This window comes from Artemia sp. Qi Xiang Cuo, chromosome 11 (genome assembly GCF_049724085.1).
Source record: "Artemia sp. Qi Xiang Cuo chromosome 11, ASM4972408v1, whole genome shotgun sequence".
NCBI lineage: Eukaryota > Metazoa > Arthropoda > Branchiopoda > Anostraca > Artemiidae > Artemia > Artemia sp. Qi Xiang Cuo.
In genome coordinates, this window is record NC_142804.1 from 53,112,636 (window position 1) to 53,134,805 (window position 22,170).

At 34.7% G+C, this 22,170-nt stretch overlaps 2 protein-coding genes across 2 annotated transcripts in view; one reads left to right on the top strand and one right to left on the bottom strand.

The window, feature by feature from the left end:
* Positions 1–1,618: 1,618 nt before the first annotated feature.
* LOC148947133 (uncharacterized) lies at positions 1,619–7,957 on the top strand. The gene is made up of 2 exons (XM_089097276.1): positions 1,619–1,711; positions 7,287–7,957. The coding sequence occupies exon 2, from the start codon at positions 7,288–7,290 to the stop codon at positions 7,666–7,668; it is 381 nt and encodes a 126-aa protein (XP_088953402.1). The 5' UTR covers positions 1,619–1,711; position 7,287; the 3' UTR covers positions 7,669–7,957.
* A 13,592-nt stretch (positions 7,958–21,549) lies between these two features.
* Positions 21,550–22,170, bottom strand: part of LOC148947134 (isoleucine--tRNA ligase, mitochondrial-like) — an 83,469-nt gene continuing 82,848 nt past the window's right edge. Inside the window, exon 12 of the mRNA XM_089097277.1 lies at positions 21,550–21,811. Within this exon, the coding sequence (XP_088953403.1) occupies positions 21,749–21,811 (63 nt within the window). The 3' untranslated portion in view covers positions 21,550–21,748. The remainder of the gene's footprint in view (positions 21,812–22,170) is intronic.

The following is a 22,170-nucleotide window of genomic DNA, read 5'->3' on the forward strand; positions in this document are numbered from 1 at the left end:
TTTCAAAATTATTAACTAGGAAAACAAGCTCACTCAAACGAGGGTTGCCTTGTAAACATATGGCTGCTGCATTTGTTATCAGTATTTTAACTATTCTCAACTACACTGAGAGAACTGTTCCGAGACAACTAACTATACTGAGATAACTATACTCGCCATCACAGAACACAGTCTTGTACAAGAACAACCAGTAATAGCTATGAAGAATTATTTGCTTTTAGTTCCGAGCTGTTCCTCAAAACCTAAAAAAAAAGTATTAAAATTCAAAATTTTGAAATATGTACATCTTCAGTTCATTTTTAATTCTTGACTTTGATTTTATGGTTAATTTTTTCTTCAATCCTGAGCCCTTCTCCCGGATGTCTCAGTAATTTTACGGCTTCCTTTATAATGTAGTATATCTAAATAATTTGCCTATTTTTGGATGGACATTACCATGATTCCGTTTAAGATTCTAGTCTCACTCCTCTCCTCTTATTCTTCTCCTCTATTCCTCTCTTATTTCCTACTCCTCTCCTCTTATTCTCATTAAAATATATGGAAAATGACATGCAAACACAAAACCCGAGGAGGGAGGCAACGAGCAAAATTTCAACGAGACAAGTTTTGATAAGAGTGGGTTGGTAAGATAAGTTTTGATAAGAGTGGAGATCAAAAGACAAACCTGTGTAATTAAAGGATTATATTTTTCCGGTCACGCTACTGGAAATGCAGCCATTGACCCAATTTATAATAAAAGTGAATTAAAGGCGAACATTAAACCGATGGAGAAGGTGTTAGCAGCTGTGTTTACAAATATACCAGTAATTTCGACGAGGTTAGCGACAATTCCGAAGTAAAGAATGTCGCTTGTAAATTTTATCTGAATAATAAGTGTAATAGAGGCTTTTCTTGTAAGTTTGTACATTCATGTATTCATTTTTTAAATTCAGGTTCCTGTCAAAACCCAAATTGTAATCTTCCCCAACTTAGACCCTGCCAAAAATTTAACAGTGGAGTGTGTTTTAGTCTTAAGTGTTAAGTCTTAAGTGTCGAGGGGAGAGGGGTAAAAATCTAAGAAACGTATCAAAAAGTTTGTTTATATTCACTTTTTCACTTTCTTATGAGTCAGACAAATATCTCAGCTAAAGAAAGAGGTTTGAACCCGAATAATCCACCTCCCTGGATAGGGCCTTGTTTTTATATTGCTTGTGAAATCTGTCTATTTTTTTTTTTTTTTTACTTATATAATTTTTTACTTTCTTATTCTCTTTTCGACTTACAGTCGAAAAGAGTTACTACTATTTTTTTTACTACTCAAAATACCGTCAAAAAGCCTTTAAAAAAAAGTCAGATGTAAAATGGATTCTGAACAATAACTTTAATTTCAAGATATTTTTTAATAATCTGATAAATCGAAATTAAAATTATGTTCAAGAAGTGAAAATGTCCTTATATTTGTTAGTTTTAACTAAGCGCTAATTACCATCGGAATTTGATTTACGCTTATCCACTAAATAAAGCTGTTATAAAGTGATTTCCGCAAATTTCACAATATAATAGACGTCATATATATAGTCTTTTTATTAACACTGATAGCTCTTATCACAGTAAAGTATTTTATGCAAGCATTATAATTGAAAAGAGTAGTACAGACGAGGAATAAAGTCATAAGATTGAACAATACTCTAAGTTTTAAAGTACAAGTGAAAAATAAAGCATTCACATAAAGGTACAGTTCCTTTTTCTATCAAATATAACTAGACCTTTAGTGCAAAAGCCCTGTAGTGTTGCAACAAATTTGGTAAAGCTGATGAGGAGCAAAAGCAACATTGTTTATTGTTTTTTTATTCAAACCCTCCGAAGGCACAACAAAAACATTAGCTACTAAGTCTAATCAAGATCGGAGGGGCTTATACTTATGAATGAGGATGATAATAAACTAGCCGTTACCACCCAGAACGAACACCCAGCACCATCACCTCAGTTCCCGGCTCATGTTTTTGCAAATCAAACAGCACCTTAACAATTGGGCTGTTTGCGTCAAGCCCAATCCCCGCTTAGCTCAACCCCTTTAAACTCAACCCTCGTTCAACTCAGCCCCAATACAACTCAAACCTCATTCAGGTCAACCCCTGTTCAAATCCATCCCATTCAACTCAACCACCATAGAACTCAAACCTATTTAATTAAACCCCCTATACAACTCAGCCCCCGTTTAAATTAATCCCCGTGCAACTCAGCCCCCATTTTGATCAACCCCTGTTCAATTCAATCCCTTCTTTAATTCTTTCACACCTAAAAAAGTTGTTTTAACCGAAATTAAGGAGCAACATTCAAACTCAAAACGAACAGAAATTATTCCTTATGTGAAGAGTTTGTCCCCCTCCTCAATACCTTGCTCTTTACGCTAAAGCGTTTAGCACTTTGAAAAAGGCTTCCCATTCTAATTAAACGACCCTTGTGTTTAAAGAGCCGCTCTTAAGAAAGTTGAGACAAACAGTCAAACTTTAGCGTAAAAAGCTAGGTATTGAGGAGGGGGAAACCCTTCATATACTGAATAATTTCTGTTCATTTTAAGTTTGAATGTTTCTCCTTACTTTCAATTAAGAAAGCTTGTTTTTTTATTTAATTTATGATCGTTTTTCAAATACTACCTGGTAAATCTGGCTCACCCTCTGTGAAAAATTCCCCCCTCACTGTAAACTCCTTCGTGGAAATTCCCTTCCACATAAAATATACCCCCGTAAAATTCCTCCGGATGGTTCCATCCTTGCTGAAAATCTCCCCCCCCCTCCATAAAATTTCTTGCAGACGATTCAGCCTGAAAAATTCTCCTTTGTATACTTTCATTTGAAAAATGCTTTAATTTCTATTCGTTTTCTTGATCACTCTGGATATCCCCCCTTCCGTGGAATTTTTTTTCCCAGGAGTTCAAATACGCAAAAAAATAACCTCCGGATAATTCCCCAGGAACATCTCCCCGTGCAAAATTTAGTTGGCAAAGAGAAAGTAAGACAAATGAAAAAAATTTCATGAGGGAATTCTGTCAAATCCCTCCAGTGCAAAATTTATCCTGGAAAGCTTATTCCCCGGAAATTTCCCTTCCCAAGGAAAATTCTTCCTATGGAGCCCCACCCCAAGCGCAAATCCTTCCCCCCCCCCAAAAAAAAAATAAATGTCTGTATACTTCTCAATAACAAATACTGTGCGTAAAAAATGGACAAATTCCATAACTCACAGGCCTCTCCCCACGGACTGTGAGAGTTATTTTAAACCTAAAGAGATAATTATTGGATTTTTCAACCTTGCTGAACCAAATGACTATCAAAATTTGTTTTTTTTTATAAATCGAGGAAAACAGGGCGTGGGTGGGCGGCTAGTTTCCCTCCAATCTTGGTGGTCACTTAAAAAGGGTACAAGAACTTTTAGTTTCCGTTTAAATGCACTCTCTCCCGATCTTATAAGACTATCATTTCGATACGACCACCCCTCTGAAAAAAATAAACAAACAAAATAACAAATAAACACGTATCCATGATCTTTCTTCTGGCAAAAAATGAAAAATTCCATAATTTTGTATATAGGAGCTTGAAACTTCTACAGTGGGGTTCTCTGATACACTGAATATGACGATGTAATTTTTATTAAGATTCTTTGACTTGTAGGGGACATTTTCTCCTTTTTTGAAAATCAGGCAAATCTTCTTAGGCTCGTAACTTTTAATGGGTAACATTAAACTTGATGAATCTTATATTTTTAGATTCATCATAATAAGCTAATTCGTTTGATGTATCTATTGATATCAAAATACTATTTTTAAGAGTTTCAGTTACTATTGAGCCAAGTCGTTCCTTACTTGCAGTTTGTTACCACGAACTTTCTGATACTCATTCAAATTAGCCCATGAATAAGTTTGACCTAACGCTGATTAGAAGCCAACAACTTGCTTCTCGCTTAGCTCGTGGTTTTGAACTTACATCTCAATGATCTAAGATGAAATCTGGTGTTTTTGCAATATCCCAGTGTTTAAGCTATAAGCGAAAGTTTTTTAAGGTTTTTTCGGTAAAGGTTTTGGTGGTAAATTTATCGAAGTTTCAACTAATTCCCTAGCTGAAAGATAAACATTGCGTTCGATTTACCATCGCACGCTCTTTCCAAATACAAGTTTTTTTCAACTGAAAGTAAGGAGCAACATTAAAACTTAAAACAAACAGAATTTATTAGGTATAAGAGGGGATTTCCCCCTCCTCAATATCTTGCTCTTTACGATTCTTTTTCTTTGAACTTTAAAAAAAGCTTATTATTCTTACGGCCCTTGTGTTTCAGGAGTCATTCCTAAATATGCGTAACAAAAAGCCCAACTTTAGCGTAAATAGCGAGGTATATGAGGAGGGGGCAGTCCTTTTGTATGCTTTCGTTTTAAGTTTTAATGCTGCTCCTTACATTCAGTTGAAAAAAACTAGTTTTTTTATTTAATTTCTGATCATTTTTAAAATAATGCCCGAGAATCCGGCTCTCTCTATGGGAAATTTCCTTCCCCCATGAAAAATGCCTTCATTGAAAGATCATCCCACGTACCCCTCCTACCAGAACCCCCCACCCCCCGAAAAATATATGTATACTTCCCAATAACCAATACCATATGTAAACAATAGGCAAAGTTCATGGCTTGCAGCCCTTCCCCCCGGGACTCTGGGGGGTCAAGTCATCCTTAAAGACATAGTTATTAGATCTTTCGACTATGTTGAAAAAAATGGTTATCTCAAAGTTTTGATCGGGCAACTTTGGGGAAAAAGGGACGTGGGAGGAGGCTAGCTTCCCTCCAATCTTTTTGGTCACTTAAAAAGGGCACAAGAACTCTTAGCTTCCGTTCAAATGCACCCTCTTCCGACCTTCTAAGACTATTATTTCGACAGGATCACCACTGGAAGAAAAAACGAAAAAAAACAAAAGCAAATAAACACACATCCGTGATCTTTCTTCTGGCCAAAAATGCAAACTTTGATAATTTTGCATATTCAAATTGGCAAGCCATGATTAGAAGCTCACAACTTGCTTCTCGCTTAGCTCTAAGTTGTCAACTTTTATCACAATACCTTAAACCTAAGGTGAAATATGGTGTTTTAATAATATTACAGTGTTTAAGCTTTAAGCTAAATCAAGTTTTTTAAGGTTTTTGCGGTAAAGGTTTTGGTGGTAAATTTATCGAAGGCTCAATTAATTCGCTAGCTGAAAGATAAACATACCGTTCGATTTACCATCGCACGCTCTTTCTAAATACAAGTTTTTTTTCAACTGAAAGTAAGGAGCAACATTGAAACTTAAAACAAACAGAAATGATTACGTATATGAGGGGATTGCCTCCTCCTCAATACCTTGCTCTTTACGCTACTTTTTCTTTGAACTTTAAAAAAAAGCTTATTACTCTAATTATGTGTAGCAAAAAGTCCAACTTTAGCGTAAAGAGCAAGGTATTGAGGAGGGAGCAGTGTCCTCGTATATGTAATAATTTCTTTTCGTCTTAAGTTTTAATGTTGCTTCTTACATTCAGTTGAAAAAAAATATTATTTTTTACTTAATTTCTGATTATTTGTAACATGATGCCCGAAAATCCGGTTCTCCCTCCATGGGAAATTTCCTTCCCCCATAAGAAATTCCTCCATTGAAAAATCACCCAACGTAACCCTCCTACCAGACAATCCCCCCCCCCGAAAAATATCTGTATACTTCCCAATAGCCAATACTATATATAACATGGGCAAAGTTCATAGCTTACAGCCCTTTCCCCTGGGCACTATGGGGGGGGGAAGGTCAAGTCATCTTTAAAGAAATAGTTATTAGATCTTTCGACTATGTTGAACAAAATGGTTATCTCAAAATTTGATCGGGCAACTTTGGGGAAAAAGGGGCGCAGGAACGGGCTCCAATTTTTTTGGTCACTTAAAAAGGGCACTAGAACTTTTGATTTCTAATCAAATGGGCCCTCTTCCGATCCTATAGGATCACTGGTTTGATACAACTACCCTTGAAAAAAAAAACAAAAAAAACAAACAAACAAACAAATAAACATGCATCCGTGATATTCCTTTTGGCAAAAAATTCAAAATTCCACATTTTTGTATATAGGAGCTTGAAACCTCTTCAGTAGGGTTCTCTGATATGCTGAATCTGACGACTCATTAAGATTACTTGACATTTGGAGGGTGTTTCCCCTCCCCCTTTAATGAAAATTGTGCAACTTTTTTCAGGCTTGTAACTTTTGATGTGTAACATTAAACTTGATGAATTTTATATATTTTGAAAAAACATTCGAAATTTGATTCCTTTGATGTATCTATTGGTATCAAAATTCTGTTTCTTAGAGCTTCGTTCACTATTGAGCCGCGTCACTCCTTACTTGCAGCTTGTTACCACGAACTGTTTGATAACAATCGCCATTGCATAATTGCGCCCCAGCTGTTTATTATGCCCCGCCCAACATTTTGTGACGGTATTGTCATGATAAAATTATAAAAATCAAGTAAATGTGTGTATTAGCTTTCAAGTAGCCTTTTAAACAGCACTCTACTATGTTCTAGCGCCATATTCGTGCTTGAGAAATAGAAAAGGAAAAAGAAGACTTGTCAGCGTTTTCAGCTTTTTTTTCAAAATTTCCATATATTTGTTTTCGCATTACAGTTTTACTATTAAGACGTACCGAAATAATAGCTGTTATTCCTGAATCGGCATTAATGACAAATATTTCTTACCAGATATTTTTTTTACGTGTTTTCTAAGCTTCTGGTTACTATGGACCGTAATTTTCTCTGTACAAGGTTACAGCTATTTCCATAACCATGGAATTCAAGTGTGTTCGGTCCCTGGTCATGAAACGTATTTTTAACGTCAAATATATAAGACAGAAGGATAAACGGTTTTTTTAGAGGGAGGAGGGGAGGAATAATTCCACATTAAAGAATGATAAAAAAATATATTTTCATAAGCTCTATTTCTAAAATATGAGCTTCCGCAATTGAACTTCAAAGAAAATAAAGGACAACCAATAAAGAGTAACAAGGAAGCCTTCTTCGGGAAAATGAGGTCTAGGTCCTATCTCCCTCAGTCAATTGAACTTCTGGGTAGGTCGATGTGATGACCATTTCCCATTAAACTAGAAAGAAACCATAGTATAGATACTGAGAATTGGGATCTGTATTAAATAGACACTTAATATTTGTATTTTATATATCAGTGGTAGGAAAAATGTTATTAGGACAGAGAAATTTGCATTTAATCTCTTATTTCTTCAATTTTTTCCATTTCAGGATGAATGAAAACCAAAGGTATATCCTATCTTGCTGTTTCACTACTCTGTCGGTTTTGACTGGTGTAGCCGTCATGGCAATATGGAGAGAAAATGAGTTGTTACTAGTTTGCGGTGGAATTGTCGCTGGAATCTCTTTTGTAACCTTGATGGTTAAGCTTTTGAAGTTGGCAGAAAAACATCATCATTCTACCATCGTTTCCTCAGGTCCTTGTATTCGTACTAACGATACCAGGCAGCGATTAAGCGCTGAACAAGAGAACAGTCGTTCAACTACAATTATAATAATTTCAACAACTGGTGTTCACATGGATAATCCACCGGAATATAAAGATTGTGTGGACGAAGTGTTACCTCCTCCTTATGCCGAGCTCTACTTTTAGTGAACTAAATAGTTTTTTGTTTTGCTTACGTTTTGAGGGTGAATTCTCATTATTTATAGTCTGTAGAAGCAATGCTGAAAGTAAAAGAAGCGCTCATGTTATTCCTAAGAAATATTCAAATAAATGGAGGAGCATAGTTCATCTGAGAAACTTAAATGAAGCTGTGGAAAAACTCAATGATAGCTTCCGGTTTTTGTTTTTTGCCCTATTTTTCTTTGTAACTACTCCCTATTTTTTTAGGGAATTCTGTTGATCTTTTTTTTGTTTTTTTCTATATTAGGCACTTGTGTATAAAATACAATATTTTGAGAAGTATTTTTGATTTTTTAAGCTAGTGCTGACAAAGCAAGCCAGCAGAGAATCAGTTCTCGAGGCTAGAGATTTCTTCCATGATTTCCAGTTTATTTTTCGAGGTAAACTTTCCACTGAATATGCTCTTGTTTCTTTTCATGATTTTATTCACTCTGCTCTCGGTTCTTGTCTTCTTCTAGCTGCTTTATATTTAGATGTTCAAAATGCTTTTGATTCTCTGACACTTCTGATTCTTCCTGGAAATCTATCTTATTTTGGTTTACGGTCAAATGCTCATTCTTGTTTCTCGTCATATCTGTTGGGACGCGTTATCTCGATTGGTGAATCTTCTCATGATGCTTAACAGGTTGAATACGGAGTACCTCAAGGATCGGTTTTGGGTCCAACGCTGTTTTTAATGTATGTTAATGACCTTTTCTTTGCATTTGAAAATTGTAAATCAAATTATGGTGTCGTCTTTGTCAAGAAGCCAATCAGGATATCTCAAGGCATGAGTCTGGATCTGACGATGGTTTGGCGGCTTTCGTAGACAATAGTCCCCTAACCACTTTGGCCTAAGATGAGTCTAGTCTGCTGTTGAATCTGTTGTCATTTTTTTAGAGCGTGTTTTGTCGTGCTTTGAAGTGAACCATCATATATTAAATATTTCCAAATCAAAGCTTCTTATTTTCTCTAGAGGCTCTCAATCTTGTCTAGGTTTAAAAGAAATCGATATCTCTAGTAGTATTCCCTCCATGAATTCAAGCAGCCAGATAGTAAAATTAACATGAACACAAACATCGCCGCTTGATAGTCCCTTATCTGCCCAACATTGAGTAGCCTTAGAGACTTAAAGCATGCACTGGTGTCTTTCACATTTTTTACGTACTTCCCAATTATTCTTGCTGTTTTATTTTGTTGAATTTGCAAACGCTAACAATTAACATAAAAATTCAAACTGGAACACGTGCTTGCCAATATTTCGAGTTCTTTGGCTGTGTAAGGACAGGAATAATAGCAACTAATCGCTAACAAAGAGAATCAATGTTGAAGAAATCTCTATAGATTTCTTTTCCCATCGGTAGCGCCTCTGTTTCAGAGGCTCCACCAAGAATAAAAAGAAGGGTAATAGCAATACAGAATTATGATGTGCTAGTCATATACCAGACCAATATTACAAGATGCTTGGGTTTCAATAAACCATGAAATTGGTATAAAGATCTTACAGTCAAAATTTGAAGCAGCCGACAAGTCAGCACTGAAATACAAAAATTTCATTTCAAATCTAAAGTATGAAATTTACGCAATCAGCAAACGAATACTAAGCATAAAAAACGGCTTTTAGTTCTTAATTCAGCATAAAAAGCTCAATTACAGTGACTTATTTAATTCTTGGACATAAGAATTCAATTTTGTTTTATATTTTTTGATTAATTATAATATATTATATTTGATGAGAAAATCAAGTAAGTATTTTACGTTTCTATTAAATATTATGATCATCGTGTATCATTTAATATTTCATTTCCTGACAAGAGCAAATATTTAGTCAAAAGATTAAAAATTATATTTGGTGACAAAATTGTAGTTGTGTAAAGCAGTTTGCCTACTTACCTGAAAAGACTTTCGGTACTTATTAGTTATCCCGACCACAAGAAATGAAGCTATGTTAATCATAGTGAAATGCACAAAATACGATGAGAATATAACACTTTAGAAACAAAATTAATGAAACTACAACAGAGAATTATTTAAAGCGGGCCGCTCAGAGGACATTACATTAAATACCTAACTTAACCAACTTTATATACTAAATATTTATTACTTGTCAGTTATCCCTACGACACTCAAGAAGTTAAGTTAGATTAATCATAATAAAATATACCAAAATATGATGAAAATATAATAGTTTAGAAACAAAATAGTGGAAACTAAACAGAGAATTATGGGAAGAAGGCTGCCCAGGACGAATCATATTTAATACCTAATTAAACCAACTCTATATATTAATTATTTAGTACTTGTCAGTTATCCCGCCCATACTCAATAAGTGAAGTTAGGTTAATCACAATGAAATATACCAAAATATGATGAAAATGTAATACTTTAAAAACAAATCATGGAAATAATTCTTACTTCATAATATGCCGAATAATTGTAGCTAGCACATTTTGCATGCAGAAGTATAGGGGTGAAGTATAAGCGGTCTCCATGTAAAATGTGCCACCTACAATTACTCTGTATATTATGTAGTAATAATTATTTTCTACTTTCAAGCTGTCTAAATACTTTAACGCCCCCCCTAATGTGCAAATACAGATCCCAAATCATATATTTCCTGTCTATTCTGGTACTTGTATTTTTGGTTATGACACCGGTTTTCTCAGATCTAACCTAAGCGTAATTCTTTAGTGTGTTTCGTTTAATTAACAAGTCCCTTTTTTTTATTTTCTTTTAATGGATTCCGGTAGGGGTTAACTAAAACACACACTTTTGGACAGCTCAATATTAGATGACAATACTGCTTATGTAAACACTGTAAATTTTTGAATTTTCCATTGCGTTTACTTTTCAATTTTACATATTTCTTGAACTGTCGTCAAGAAAATAAAAGCCATTTTTTGAGATTTTGAATTTTCTAATAAATACAGGTGCGATTAGACACGACTTTGGAAATCAAGCCCCTCCCCCCAAAAGAAGGATACACCACCAAGACATGTAAAACCCCCAAACGGCAACACCAAAATGGGTTATCACCTGTAGCACAAAAATGCTATTTTGGCACTATTGCAATCAGTTTTTAACTGTAGCACCGAATCTCGCTCTGTAGTACGCAAATTTGGGCAATTGTAGCACTTTAGGAACTGACCGTGGTGGCAACTCTGTACCAAATAGGAATACAGTGGTATGGTTCATTTACACATTCCGCAAATCCGTCCGGATTTAGCAATCCATGGGGAGTTTTTGTCCGTTTTCGTGCTTGAAAAACTCTCTAGCTTTCAGCAACGATTTGGTCAAAGCAGGACGGATTCTTGGCAAGGTTTTAAATGAATAAAATCATGACTATGGAATATCAAAATCTTCGTTGTTTCAGATTGAATTTCTTTCTCTTTTTGTCTTCTGGGCCTCCTTCGCAGTATAAGGACTAAAGCGAGAGTCAAATTAGCTCAATATTCTTCTTTTAGAACTTGTCCTCTTCCACGCTGATTTACTTGAAAACTTTTCCTTAAAACATTTAGTACTTGTCAGTTATCCCGCCCATACTCAATAAGTGAAGTTAGGTTAATCACAATGAAATATAATAAAATATGATGAAAATGTAATACTTTAAAAACAAATCATGGAAATAATTCTTACTTCATAATATGCCGAATAATTGTAGCTAGCATATTTTGCATGCAGAAGTATAGGGGTGAAGTATAAGCGGTCTCCATGTAAAATGTGCCACCTACAATTACTCTGTATATTATGTAGTAAGAATTATTTTCTACTTTCAAGCTGTCTCAATACTTTAAACCCCTCCCCCCCCAATGTGCAAATACAGATCCCAAATCATATATTTCCTGTCAATTCTGGCACTTGTTTTTTTGGTTATGAAACCGGTTTTCTCAGATCTAACCTAAGCGTAATTCTTTAGTGTGTTTCGTTTAATTAACAAGTCCCTTTTTTTATTTTATTTTTTAATGGATTCCGGTAGGGGTTAACTAAAACACACACTTTTGGACAGCTCAATATTAGATGACAATACTGCTTATGTAAACACTGTAAATTTTTGAATTTTCCATTGCGTTTACTTTTCAATTTTACATATTTCTTGAACTGTCGTCAAGAAAATAAAAGCCATTTTTTGAGATATTGAATTTTCTAATAAATACAGGTGCGATTAGACACGACCTTGGAAATCAAGCCCCTCCCCCCAAAAGAAGGATACACCACCAAGACATGTAAAACCCCCAAACGGCAACACCGAAATGGGTTATCACCTGTAGCACAAAAATGCTATTTTGGCACTATTGCAATAAGTTTTTAACTGTAGCACCGAATCTTGCTCTGTAGTACGCAAATTTGGGCAATTGTAGCACTTTAGGAACTGACCGTGGTGGCAACTCTGTACCCAATAGGAATACAGTGGAATGGTTCATTTACACATTCCGCAAATCCGTCAGGATTTAGCAATCCATGGGGAATTTTTGTCCGTTTTCGTGCTTGAAAAACTCAGCTTTCCGCACCGATTTGGTCAAATCAGGACGGATTCTTGGCAAGGTTTTTAAATGAATAAAATCATGACTATGGAATATCAAAATCTTTGTTGTTTCAGACTGAATTTCTTTCTCTTTTTGTCTTCTGTGCCTCCTTCGCAGTATAAGGACTAAAGCGAGAGTCAAATTAGCTCAATATTCTTCTTTTAGAACTTGTCCTCTTCCACGCTGATTTACTTGAAAACTTTTCCTTAAAACATAGCATTATCGGCCATCGTTCGAAAAGATACGGACAGATTTCCGTATGATTTTCCGCAACGTGTAAAGGAACCATCAGACGGCGTTGCTACTATACATAATTTTAATTTTTACCAAGTCAATGAATTCGATATATTTTAAAATACCGTGTACGATTTTTGAGTGAGGAAAAGCTCACGTGTGTTTACAATAAAATAAATGACAATTTCAAGGTTAGAATGGAAGCACAAATCGTAGTGTATACACAGTACTGCGTTTAAAATGGAAATAAGCAAAAGAAAAAATTACAATCCCGACCACACTCAAAAAATTTTGATCTGTTTAAAACCGGTTTATTTACCTGCATTCGGAGATAATCAGCTTAGTTTTCCTTAATTCTCGTTTGTAGTTTCCATGATTTTTTTGTAAAGTATTACATTTTCATCATATTTTGGTACATTTCATTGTGATTAACCTAACTCTACTTCTTGAGTGTGGTCGGGATAAATGACAAGTACCAAATATTTAATATATAGAATCGATTAATTTACGTATTTACTACAATGCGCTCTGAACGGCCTGCTTTAAATAATTCTCTGTTGTAGTTTCCATAATTTTGTTTCTAAAGTATTATATTCTCATCATATTGTGTGCATTTCATTATGATTAACATAGCTTCACTTCTTTAGTGTGGTTGGGATAATTAACAATTACCGAAAGTCTTTTCTGGTAGGTAGGCAAGCTGCTTTGCACAATTACAATTTTGTCACCAAGTATAATATTTAATCTTTTGACTAAATATTTGCTTTTGTCATAAAATAAGATGATTATATGATACATAATGATCATAACATTTAACAGAAATATAAAATACGTACTTGATTTTCTCATCAAATATAAAGTATTATATTTAATCAACACATTTCTGTGTCCAAGAACTAAATAAGTCACTGAAATTGAGCTTTTTATGCTGAATTCAGAACTCCAAGCCGTATTTTTTGCTTAGTATTTGTTTGCTTATTGCGTAAATTTCGAACTTTAGATTTAAAATGAATTGTATAAGATGGCTTTTAAATAGATTTTTTTAGTGCTGACTTGTCGGCTGCTTTAAATTTTGACTACAAGATCTTTATGCCAATTTCTTGGTTTATTGAAAGCCAAGCATTTTAGAATATGGGTCCAGACCAGACTTATTGAGTATGGGCGGGATAACTGACAAGTACTAAATGTTTTAAGGAAAAGTTTTCAAGTAAATCAGCGTGAAAGAGGACAAGTTCTAAAAGAAGAATATTGAGCTAATTTGACTCTCGCTTTAGTCCTTTCTAAGTATCAGAGTGAATAAATTCTTTATCGACATCATTTGTCAGATACGTCAGATAACATTGACAAAATATATGTATTAGAATGAATAAATTCTTTATCAACATCTTTTGTCGGATAAGTCGAAGAAAATTTACAAAATCTAAGTATCAGATTAAATAAATTCTTTATCAGCATCTTTTGTCAGATATGTTGGATAACATTGTCAAAATCTAAGTATCCGAGTGAATAACTTCTTTATCAACTTCTTTTGTTGGATACATCGGATAAAATTCACAAAATCTAAGTATCAGAGTCAATAGAATCAGTTTCATCCTCATTTCTCAGATACATTGGATAAAATTGACAAAATCTGAGTGTCAGAGTAAATAATTTTCTTATCAACATCTTTTGTGAGATACATCGAATAAAATTGATAAAATCTAACCATCAGAACGAATAGATTCTTTGTCAACATCCTTTGCCGGACTTGGCGGTTAATAGTATAAAACTATTAGTATCAAAGTTATTAAATTCTGTATCAATATCAATTGTAAGATTTATCAATACTATTTGACAAATACGTTTCACAGTGTCAGAGTGAATAAATCTTTATCATTGTGTCTTATCAGATATGATTGGTAAAATTGAGAAAATCTTGGCATCAGAGTGAATATATCCTTTATCAATTTCTTTTGACTGATACGTTTGACAACAATGCCTAAACCTAAGCATCATAGTGAATATATTCTGCATCAATTTCTTTGTTAGATACCTTAGACAACATTTACAATATCTAAAAATCAGAGTGAATGACTTCTTTATGTAACTGATTTTTCAGATATGATGGATAAAATGGATAAAATTTAAGCATCAGAGTGAACAAATTCCTTATCATGGTTTTTTAAAAGATACTGCTGGTAAAAGTGACCAAATCTATGTATCATAGTGAATAAATTCTATATCAACTTCTTTGTCGGATACAACATATAATATTCACATAATCTAAGTATCAGAGTGAATAAATTCTTTATCAACATGCTTTTTTCATAAATGCCTGGTAAAATTGCGAAAATCTAAGTATCAGTGTGAATAAATTCCATATCAATGTCTTTTGGCAGATACGTTTGATAATACTGACATAATTTAAGTATCAAATTGAACAAATTCTTTATTAACATTCTTTATCGATATCATTTGTCAGATACGTCGGATAACATTGGCAGAATCTATGTATTAGAATGAATAAATTCTTTATCATCATCAATTGTTGGATATGTCATTATGAAAAAATTGTAGGTAAGGAATCAAACTCTTTCTTGGATTCATCTCTTGGATACACAATACAGAAATGTCGAGACCAAAACAAATACAACTATGCAGATTCACACATGCAAACCGACAAAGACAAGCACTGGGATAAGCAAACACCCGCCCAGACACATAGGCAAAGAGAGTGAGAGAGATAAAAACACGTGTAAATATATAGATTCAGACATACAAACCAACAAAGACAGTTATTGAGATAAGCAAACACCCGCCAAGACACATAGGCCTAGAGAGTGAAAGAGACAAATATAACTATATATATTGAATCATACAAACCACAAAGACAGACAGTGGAACAAGCAGGAACCCACCCAGAAACACTGGTTTAGAGAGTGAGAGAGACAAAAACACATACAAATATATAGATTCAGATATACATAGCGACAAAGACAGGCACGGAGAGAACCAAGTGCATAGTCAGATTCACAAGCAAAGAGAGTGAGAGAGTCAAAAAACGCATATAAATACATAGATTTAGACATACAAACCGACAAAGACAGGCACTGGGAGAAGCAAACATCTCACCAGACACACACACAAAGAGAGTGAGAGAGATACATACACATGCAAATATATAGATTTTGACATACAAACCCACAAAGACAGAGACTGAGAGAAGCAAAAACATACCCAGATTCATAAGCAAAGAGAGTGAGAGAGTCAAAAACGCCTACAAATACATAGATTCATACATAAAAAACCGAAAAAGACAGGTACTTGGAGAAGCAAAAATCCACCCTGAAACATAGGTAATGAGAGTGAGAGAGATAAAAACACATGCAAACATATAGATTTTCACATACAAACCAAAAAAGACAGGCATTCAGATGAGCAAACACCCACCCAGACACACAAGCAAAGGAAGTGAGAGAGACGAAAACACATAAAAATACATAGATTCAGACATACAAACCGACAAAGACAGAGAGTGGAACAAGCAGGCACCCACCCAGATACACGGGTTTAGAGAGTAAAGAGAGAGACAAAAACACACACAAATATATGGATTCAGACATACACAGCGACAAAGTCTGTCTTTGTTGGTTTGTATGTCAAAATCCATATATTTGCATGTGTTTGTATCTCTCTCATTCTCTTTGCCTAAGTGTCTGGGCGGATGTTTGATTCTCCCAGTACCTGTCTCTATCGTTTTTTATGTTTAAATATGTGTATTTATATGCGTTTTTTGACTCTCTCATTCTTTTTGCTTTCGAATCTGAATATTCGGTTGGTTATCTCAATGCCTGTCTTTGTCGTTATGTATAACTGAATCTACATATTTACATGCGTTTTTTATCTCTGTCTTACACTATTTTCCGATGTGTATTAGTGGATGTTTAATTCTTCTAAGGCCTACCATTGTTGGCTTGCATGTATGAATATACTTATTTGTATGCGTTTTTTGACTTTCTCACTCTATTTGGTTGTGAACCTCGATATGTTCTTGACTCTCTCAGTGTCTTTGTTGGATTGTATGTTAAAATGTATGTATTTGAATGTGCTTTTATCTCTCTCTCACTCTCTTTGCCTGTGTGTCTGAGCGGATGTTTGCTTCTCCCAGTGCCTGTCTTTGTCGGTTTGTATGTCTAAATCTGTGTATTTGTATGCGTTTTTTGACTTTCTTACTCTCTTTGCTTGTGAATATGAGTATGTGTTTGCTTGTCTCAGTGTCAGTCTTTGTCGGTTTGTATGTCCGAATCTATATATTTGCATGTGTTTGGATCTCTCTCACTCTCTTTGCTTATGTGTCTGGGTGGATGTTTGCTTCTCCCAGTGTCTGTCTTTGTCGGTATGTATATCTGAATCTATATTTTTGTATGTGTTTTTGTCTCTCTCACTCTCTACATGTCTTTGTTGGTTTGTACGTCTGAATTTATGTATTTGTATGAGTTTTTTGACTCTCTCACTCTCTTTTCTTGTGAATCTGGGTGGGTGTTTGCTTCTCTCAGTGCCTGTCTTTGTCGGTTTTTACGTCTGAATCTATACTCTCACTCTCGTTACCTGTATTTGGGCGGATGTTTGCGTGTCCCAGTATCTGCCTGTCTTTGTCGGTTAGTATGTCTTAATCTAGGTGTTTGTATGTGTTTTTGTCTCTCTCTCACACTCTTTAAATATGTGTCTGGGCGGTGTGCCTATCTCCCAGTGCCTATTTGTGTCGGTTTGTATTTCTGAATCTATATAGTTGTATTTGTTTTTGTCTCTCTCACTGTCTTTGCCTATGTGTCTGGGCGGGTGTTTGCTTATCTCAGTGCCTGTCTTTTTCGGTTTATATGTCTGAATCTATATATTTGTATGTGTTTTTGTCTCTCTCAGTGCTTGCATGTATGTTTATTCTTGCTGTCTTTGTCTGCTGGTCGATGTTTTCAGTGCCTGCTGTTTGTATGCCTAAATCTATGTATTTGTATGCGTTTTTGACTCTCTCATCCCTTTGCTTAAGAATCTGGGTATGTGTTTGCTTCTCTCAGTGTCTGTCTTTGTTGGTTTGTATGTTAAAATATATATATTTGCTTGTGTTTTTATCTCTCTCACTCTCTTTGCCTTTGTGTCTGGTCGGATGTTTGCTTCTCCCAGTGCCTGTCTGGTGACAAGATGTTATGATTATTTTCTCCCATAATTTTACTCATTTAGTCCCGTCTTTTTACAAAGTTTACTGCCAATTGCTGGCAGTTTTTGTCTTTTGCTGTAGCAGTCAGGAAAGTTACATTTTTAGAGCCCCATAATGATACATTTTCCCACTCATTTTCTACAAAAATTAAAACACCCTTTCTTCATTTTCGAATTGACGTCAGCTAAATGTTAAAGCTGCATACCTGCATACGGAGATCTTTTTCATTACAAATTTATTTCCCGGGTTTTCCAGTTTTTTTATGATGTATATGGTTGCCTAAGTTTCCATTTAAACCATCTCAGCAATATTTTTCATTTTTACTGTCATGACTCTTTTCTGCCTGCTTTAAATCTTAAGGTTTTTGTATTTGTTGTGAAAGTTCTTATTTTAATATGATTTTTGGTCAGCTTTTAGATTAATACTATCATACAAAATAGAAGCCTAAATTAAATTTTTAAATAAAAATTTAGTAGTTTTAGTAATTTCTTTCGATTGTTGAAGCAAGATTCAGAATTGCCGAGTAAACCAATAATTCGCTAATTAGTTTTCTCTATTCGATCCCTTTTGTATTTGAAAAAAATTTATTTCAATTAAATTAATGTTGATGAAATTTATTTGCGCATCAAGGTAACGATACTCGACGGATTGTTCGAAATACAATGACAAATAAGAAGAAAAAAATCTAAAAATTTATTAGTTCACTTTTCAATGTTAGAATTAGAAAAGAAAACTGTTTCAAATAGATACTATTCCTATCTAAGCCCACTTGACATTCTAGTCTTTAAAGAGCTTCATAAAGGTCGTAGTCTCACTTTTAATTATGGTAATTTCTGTTTTTTTAGGTCAGTTTTAGTTTTGTTTATCCACTTATAGATATTGTAGTTTGTTTTCAGTTTGAATTATTTCCATTTCTTGATTCCTACTTGTTTTAGGTTTTACAATCTTTCTTTACTTTTTCATTCTTTACATTATTTACCAAGAAAAAAAGTTTTCTTCTCGAATTTTTTTTTACCTTAAGAAAAACCAACAAATTGGAAATATTGAAAGTCTTGTCTACGGTACATTTGTCAACCAAAACCATTCTAGCTCTAGTATATTAGATAGTACTTACAGAGGACGGACGTGTCAGGGCCTATGAGTTTATGATGAAATAAAAAACATTGCAAGCAATATGAATGCTTCAAAAATTTTTAATTTATATCTATATGAAAGTTCTTGTGGGGGTGCATATGCAGATAGAGGTTTAGAGCTTCATTCATATACAATTATAGCATTTATTATATACTATTTTTATATTTGAATAATAATTGTGTTTTTGTATATTTATTCTATTTCTAGAAAATGTATACATGTTTTTTCGGGAAAATGTTTTTTGCAATGTACTATGTTAGTACATCATATAACCATTTCTTATGACGTCATGTATGGCATCATATAAGTATTTTCTTATATGATGTCATGCATGTAAACTTTCTGTGTTTACTTCTCTGTAAAGTGAGACTTCTTCTCTTTGGAGTCTTATGGTAGCGTTGGCCTATTATCTGGGTTCTAGCGGTGGAGGATGTCTAGAGTCTCTAACTATCACGTAGTTTATGTTTAGAGTATAAAATATTTATTTATACACATAATACAGTGAATGTACATATGGCGAGGACAGATACAGAATTCGAACTGACTCAAATAATCTAAATTGGTAACTTATATTCAGCACAATATACAGTTACACATCCGGGCTTTTGACAGAACTGTTCCACCTTAATTAGTCAACTTCCGTGAATTACAGCAAATATTCAGAATTAATTTAGTTATCAAGGAAATGGGATTTTAACTAGGAAATGAACCTTTTGACATATACTTAGAATTTTAATCATTGGTTTTAACCAAGAAAAACCTATTTCCAAAGTTTACATGCATAGCATAAATAAGATTGTTGAGTTTTCAACGCATAAGTTATTTATATAATATTATGTCTATTCGAAGGACCAAAAAACGAAAATTTGCAGTTGCAGTTACTATAAATGATGATTCTTTGGTACCAACACCTGAATTAACGTGTCAAAAATAAAAATGAAGAGCAAAGATACAGGCGGTTAGAATATATGCGAAAACGACAATTAGAGCGTGTTAAAAATGAAAATTAAGAGCAAAGACACGCGCAGTTAGAAGACATACATATTGAATCAATTCATTTCTTTTCTTTGCATACCCAGGATAGTTCACTACCAGTACATCGAGGAAGGCGACCTTTTTTACAAGAGCTGTGGTTTGCCCTCGGCCCAAATCCCTTCGTGGCAGGAGTCAGTGGGCTCCCCTAATAGTTTGCAAGGAATGTTTTCTGGATATAAAAACCTTTCCCTTTTTCACGACAATCTAGGGCACGGCACCGCCCTTTGTTGATCGGATCATTTAATACACAACCTTTAATACTTTTGGCACCACCCCGGTAACAGAGCACCTCAACTATTATTTTTGGGCGAAAATGGTGCCCTTACGAAATTACTTGTTTTTAAAGATTACAACAGCATTGTGTCTGAGTAAGACTGATTTATAGCTCCGCTAATTGAAAAAAGGATAAATCTATTTTCCTGAATTTGCACAATTAGACAATGCTTTTCATATAAACTCTTAAAAAAAATAATTATCAACAAAGGGCTTGTTCTTTAAATATTGAAAAGCGCAGAATGCTGCAATGTGCCAAAATAAACCGTTCCGATTTTTGAATGGGGTGGGGGGGGGGGGTCACGCAATCCAAAAATAAAAATCTTAGTGTCAAGACAAGGCCCTTAAAGTTAAGACTGTAACAAATTTTTTGGAGTGTATACTTGCTGTATTTATTAGTCTCTTCTCTCCAGCAGACGGCCCTCAAACTAAATTCCCCATGATTCCAGGGTAATAACACCAGAATAAGAGACATGAATTCAAATGAGGTAACAATGCTTAGGAAAGGGCTACTTCGAGACCATACGAAACTGATAGTTGAGTTACCTTGTACATGTAGTGTACATAAGTGAATTCATAACCCCAAACTCAACATTCTTTTAGTAGCTCGTAGGCATCCGCCATAGAGGAAGATGAAAAGCAAATTGCGATGTACGTGCAATAAGGATATGCGACACTTTCATGCCACTTTTTAACTGAACCGGGAAGACATCGTCGCAGCTAAGAGCTTCAGACGACTGGAGACTATTCATTAACGGTTCCTGTGCCTCTAAGCGCAGAGGAGGATCAAAAGTGGTGCACATAAGCGAATTCAGAACCCCAAACCCAATATTCCTTTGGTAATTCGTAGACACCCGCCAAAGAGAAAGACGCAAAAAACATGTGCCGTACGCGCAGCAGCGACACACGATACTCTCATGCCCCTTTTTAACTGGACCGGGCAGACATCATCGCAGCTAAGAGCTTCAGACGACTGGAGGCTATGTATGAATAGTTCCTGTGCCATTAAACGCAGAGGAGGATCGAAGGTGGTGCCCATGAGTGAATTCACAACCCCAAACTCAACATTCCTTTGGTAATTCGTAGGCACCCACGAAAGAGAAAGACGCCAAAAAATTTTACCATGCGTGCAGCAACAACATACGCCACTTTCATGGTATTTTTGTACTAAGCTGGGAAGACATCGTCGCAGCTAACAGGCTTCAGACGACTAAAAACTATTTATGGACGGTTTTTGTGCCTCTAAAGGAACAGGAGAATCGAAGCTCTAAGCGTATTGGCATAAATATGAACATTTTCACTCTAGCATTCGTTAGCCATATTGCCCAGAACCCATTAATTGCACATAAAAGCTCCTAAAGACTAAAATTTAAAATGAAAGATATTTACTATTGTACTGTTTCGACTCTGATATTACTGTAGTTGTAACAGAGGTACCTGTATCACTAATAACTTTCCACTAAAAAAATAAGATACAAGCACATGCCACTTATTTATTTAAACCTTTGATGACATTACTACATCTGGAGCATAGCGAATTTGATGATATGGAAACATATAGCCGACAGCGGGGGCATCTGGAATTAACAGGCTTTGCAGCAGTGACTGATACTTCGTTTTGTTCCAAATTAAGATCTTTTTTGAAGACAGGGTCGTTCCTTGAATTTTCGAAAGTGACTTAAGAAACTTTAAATAGTTCTGCAAGTTGGTCTTCGGCAGAACGACTATCATGATAGAAATCCTGAAATAAAAATAAGACTGCAAAATTTCAATTACATATAGGTTACACCAAGCATCTGAGGCTGGAAAACAATATCTACTCTAGAAGCACGTCCCGAGAACTTTTTTTCTGTTTTTTCTTTTTTTTTTCTCTCGTGTTCATTTTCAATTTTTTGTTGTTATGGTCCTCAACAAGTTCGCTTCCAGGATCCATATTATTATTGGTGTTATGTTTCATCTTTTTTTATTTCAATAAATTGAATTGAATTGAATTGAACAGAGGCTTTTAATGTTAGGATAATCTCCAAAGAGCTGTTAGTCACTCTTGTGTGGAGATCAAAGTTTCCTCCAAACAGAAAGTGAATTTTTTTAAGACAAAAA

Excerpts from the sequence above, each read along its gene's own strand:
- LOC148947133 (XM_089097276.1), top strand. The coding sequence starts at position 7,288 with ATGAATGAAAACCAAAGGTATATCCTATCTTGCTGTTTCACTACTCTG.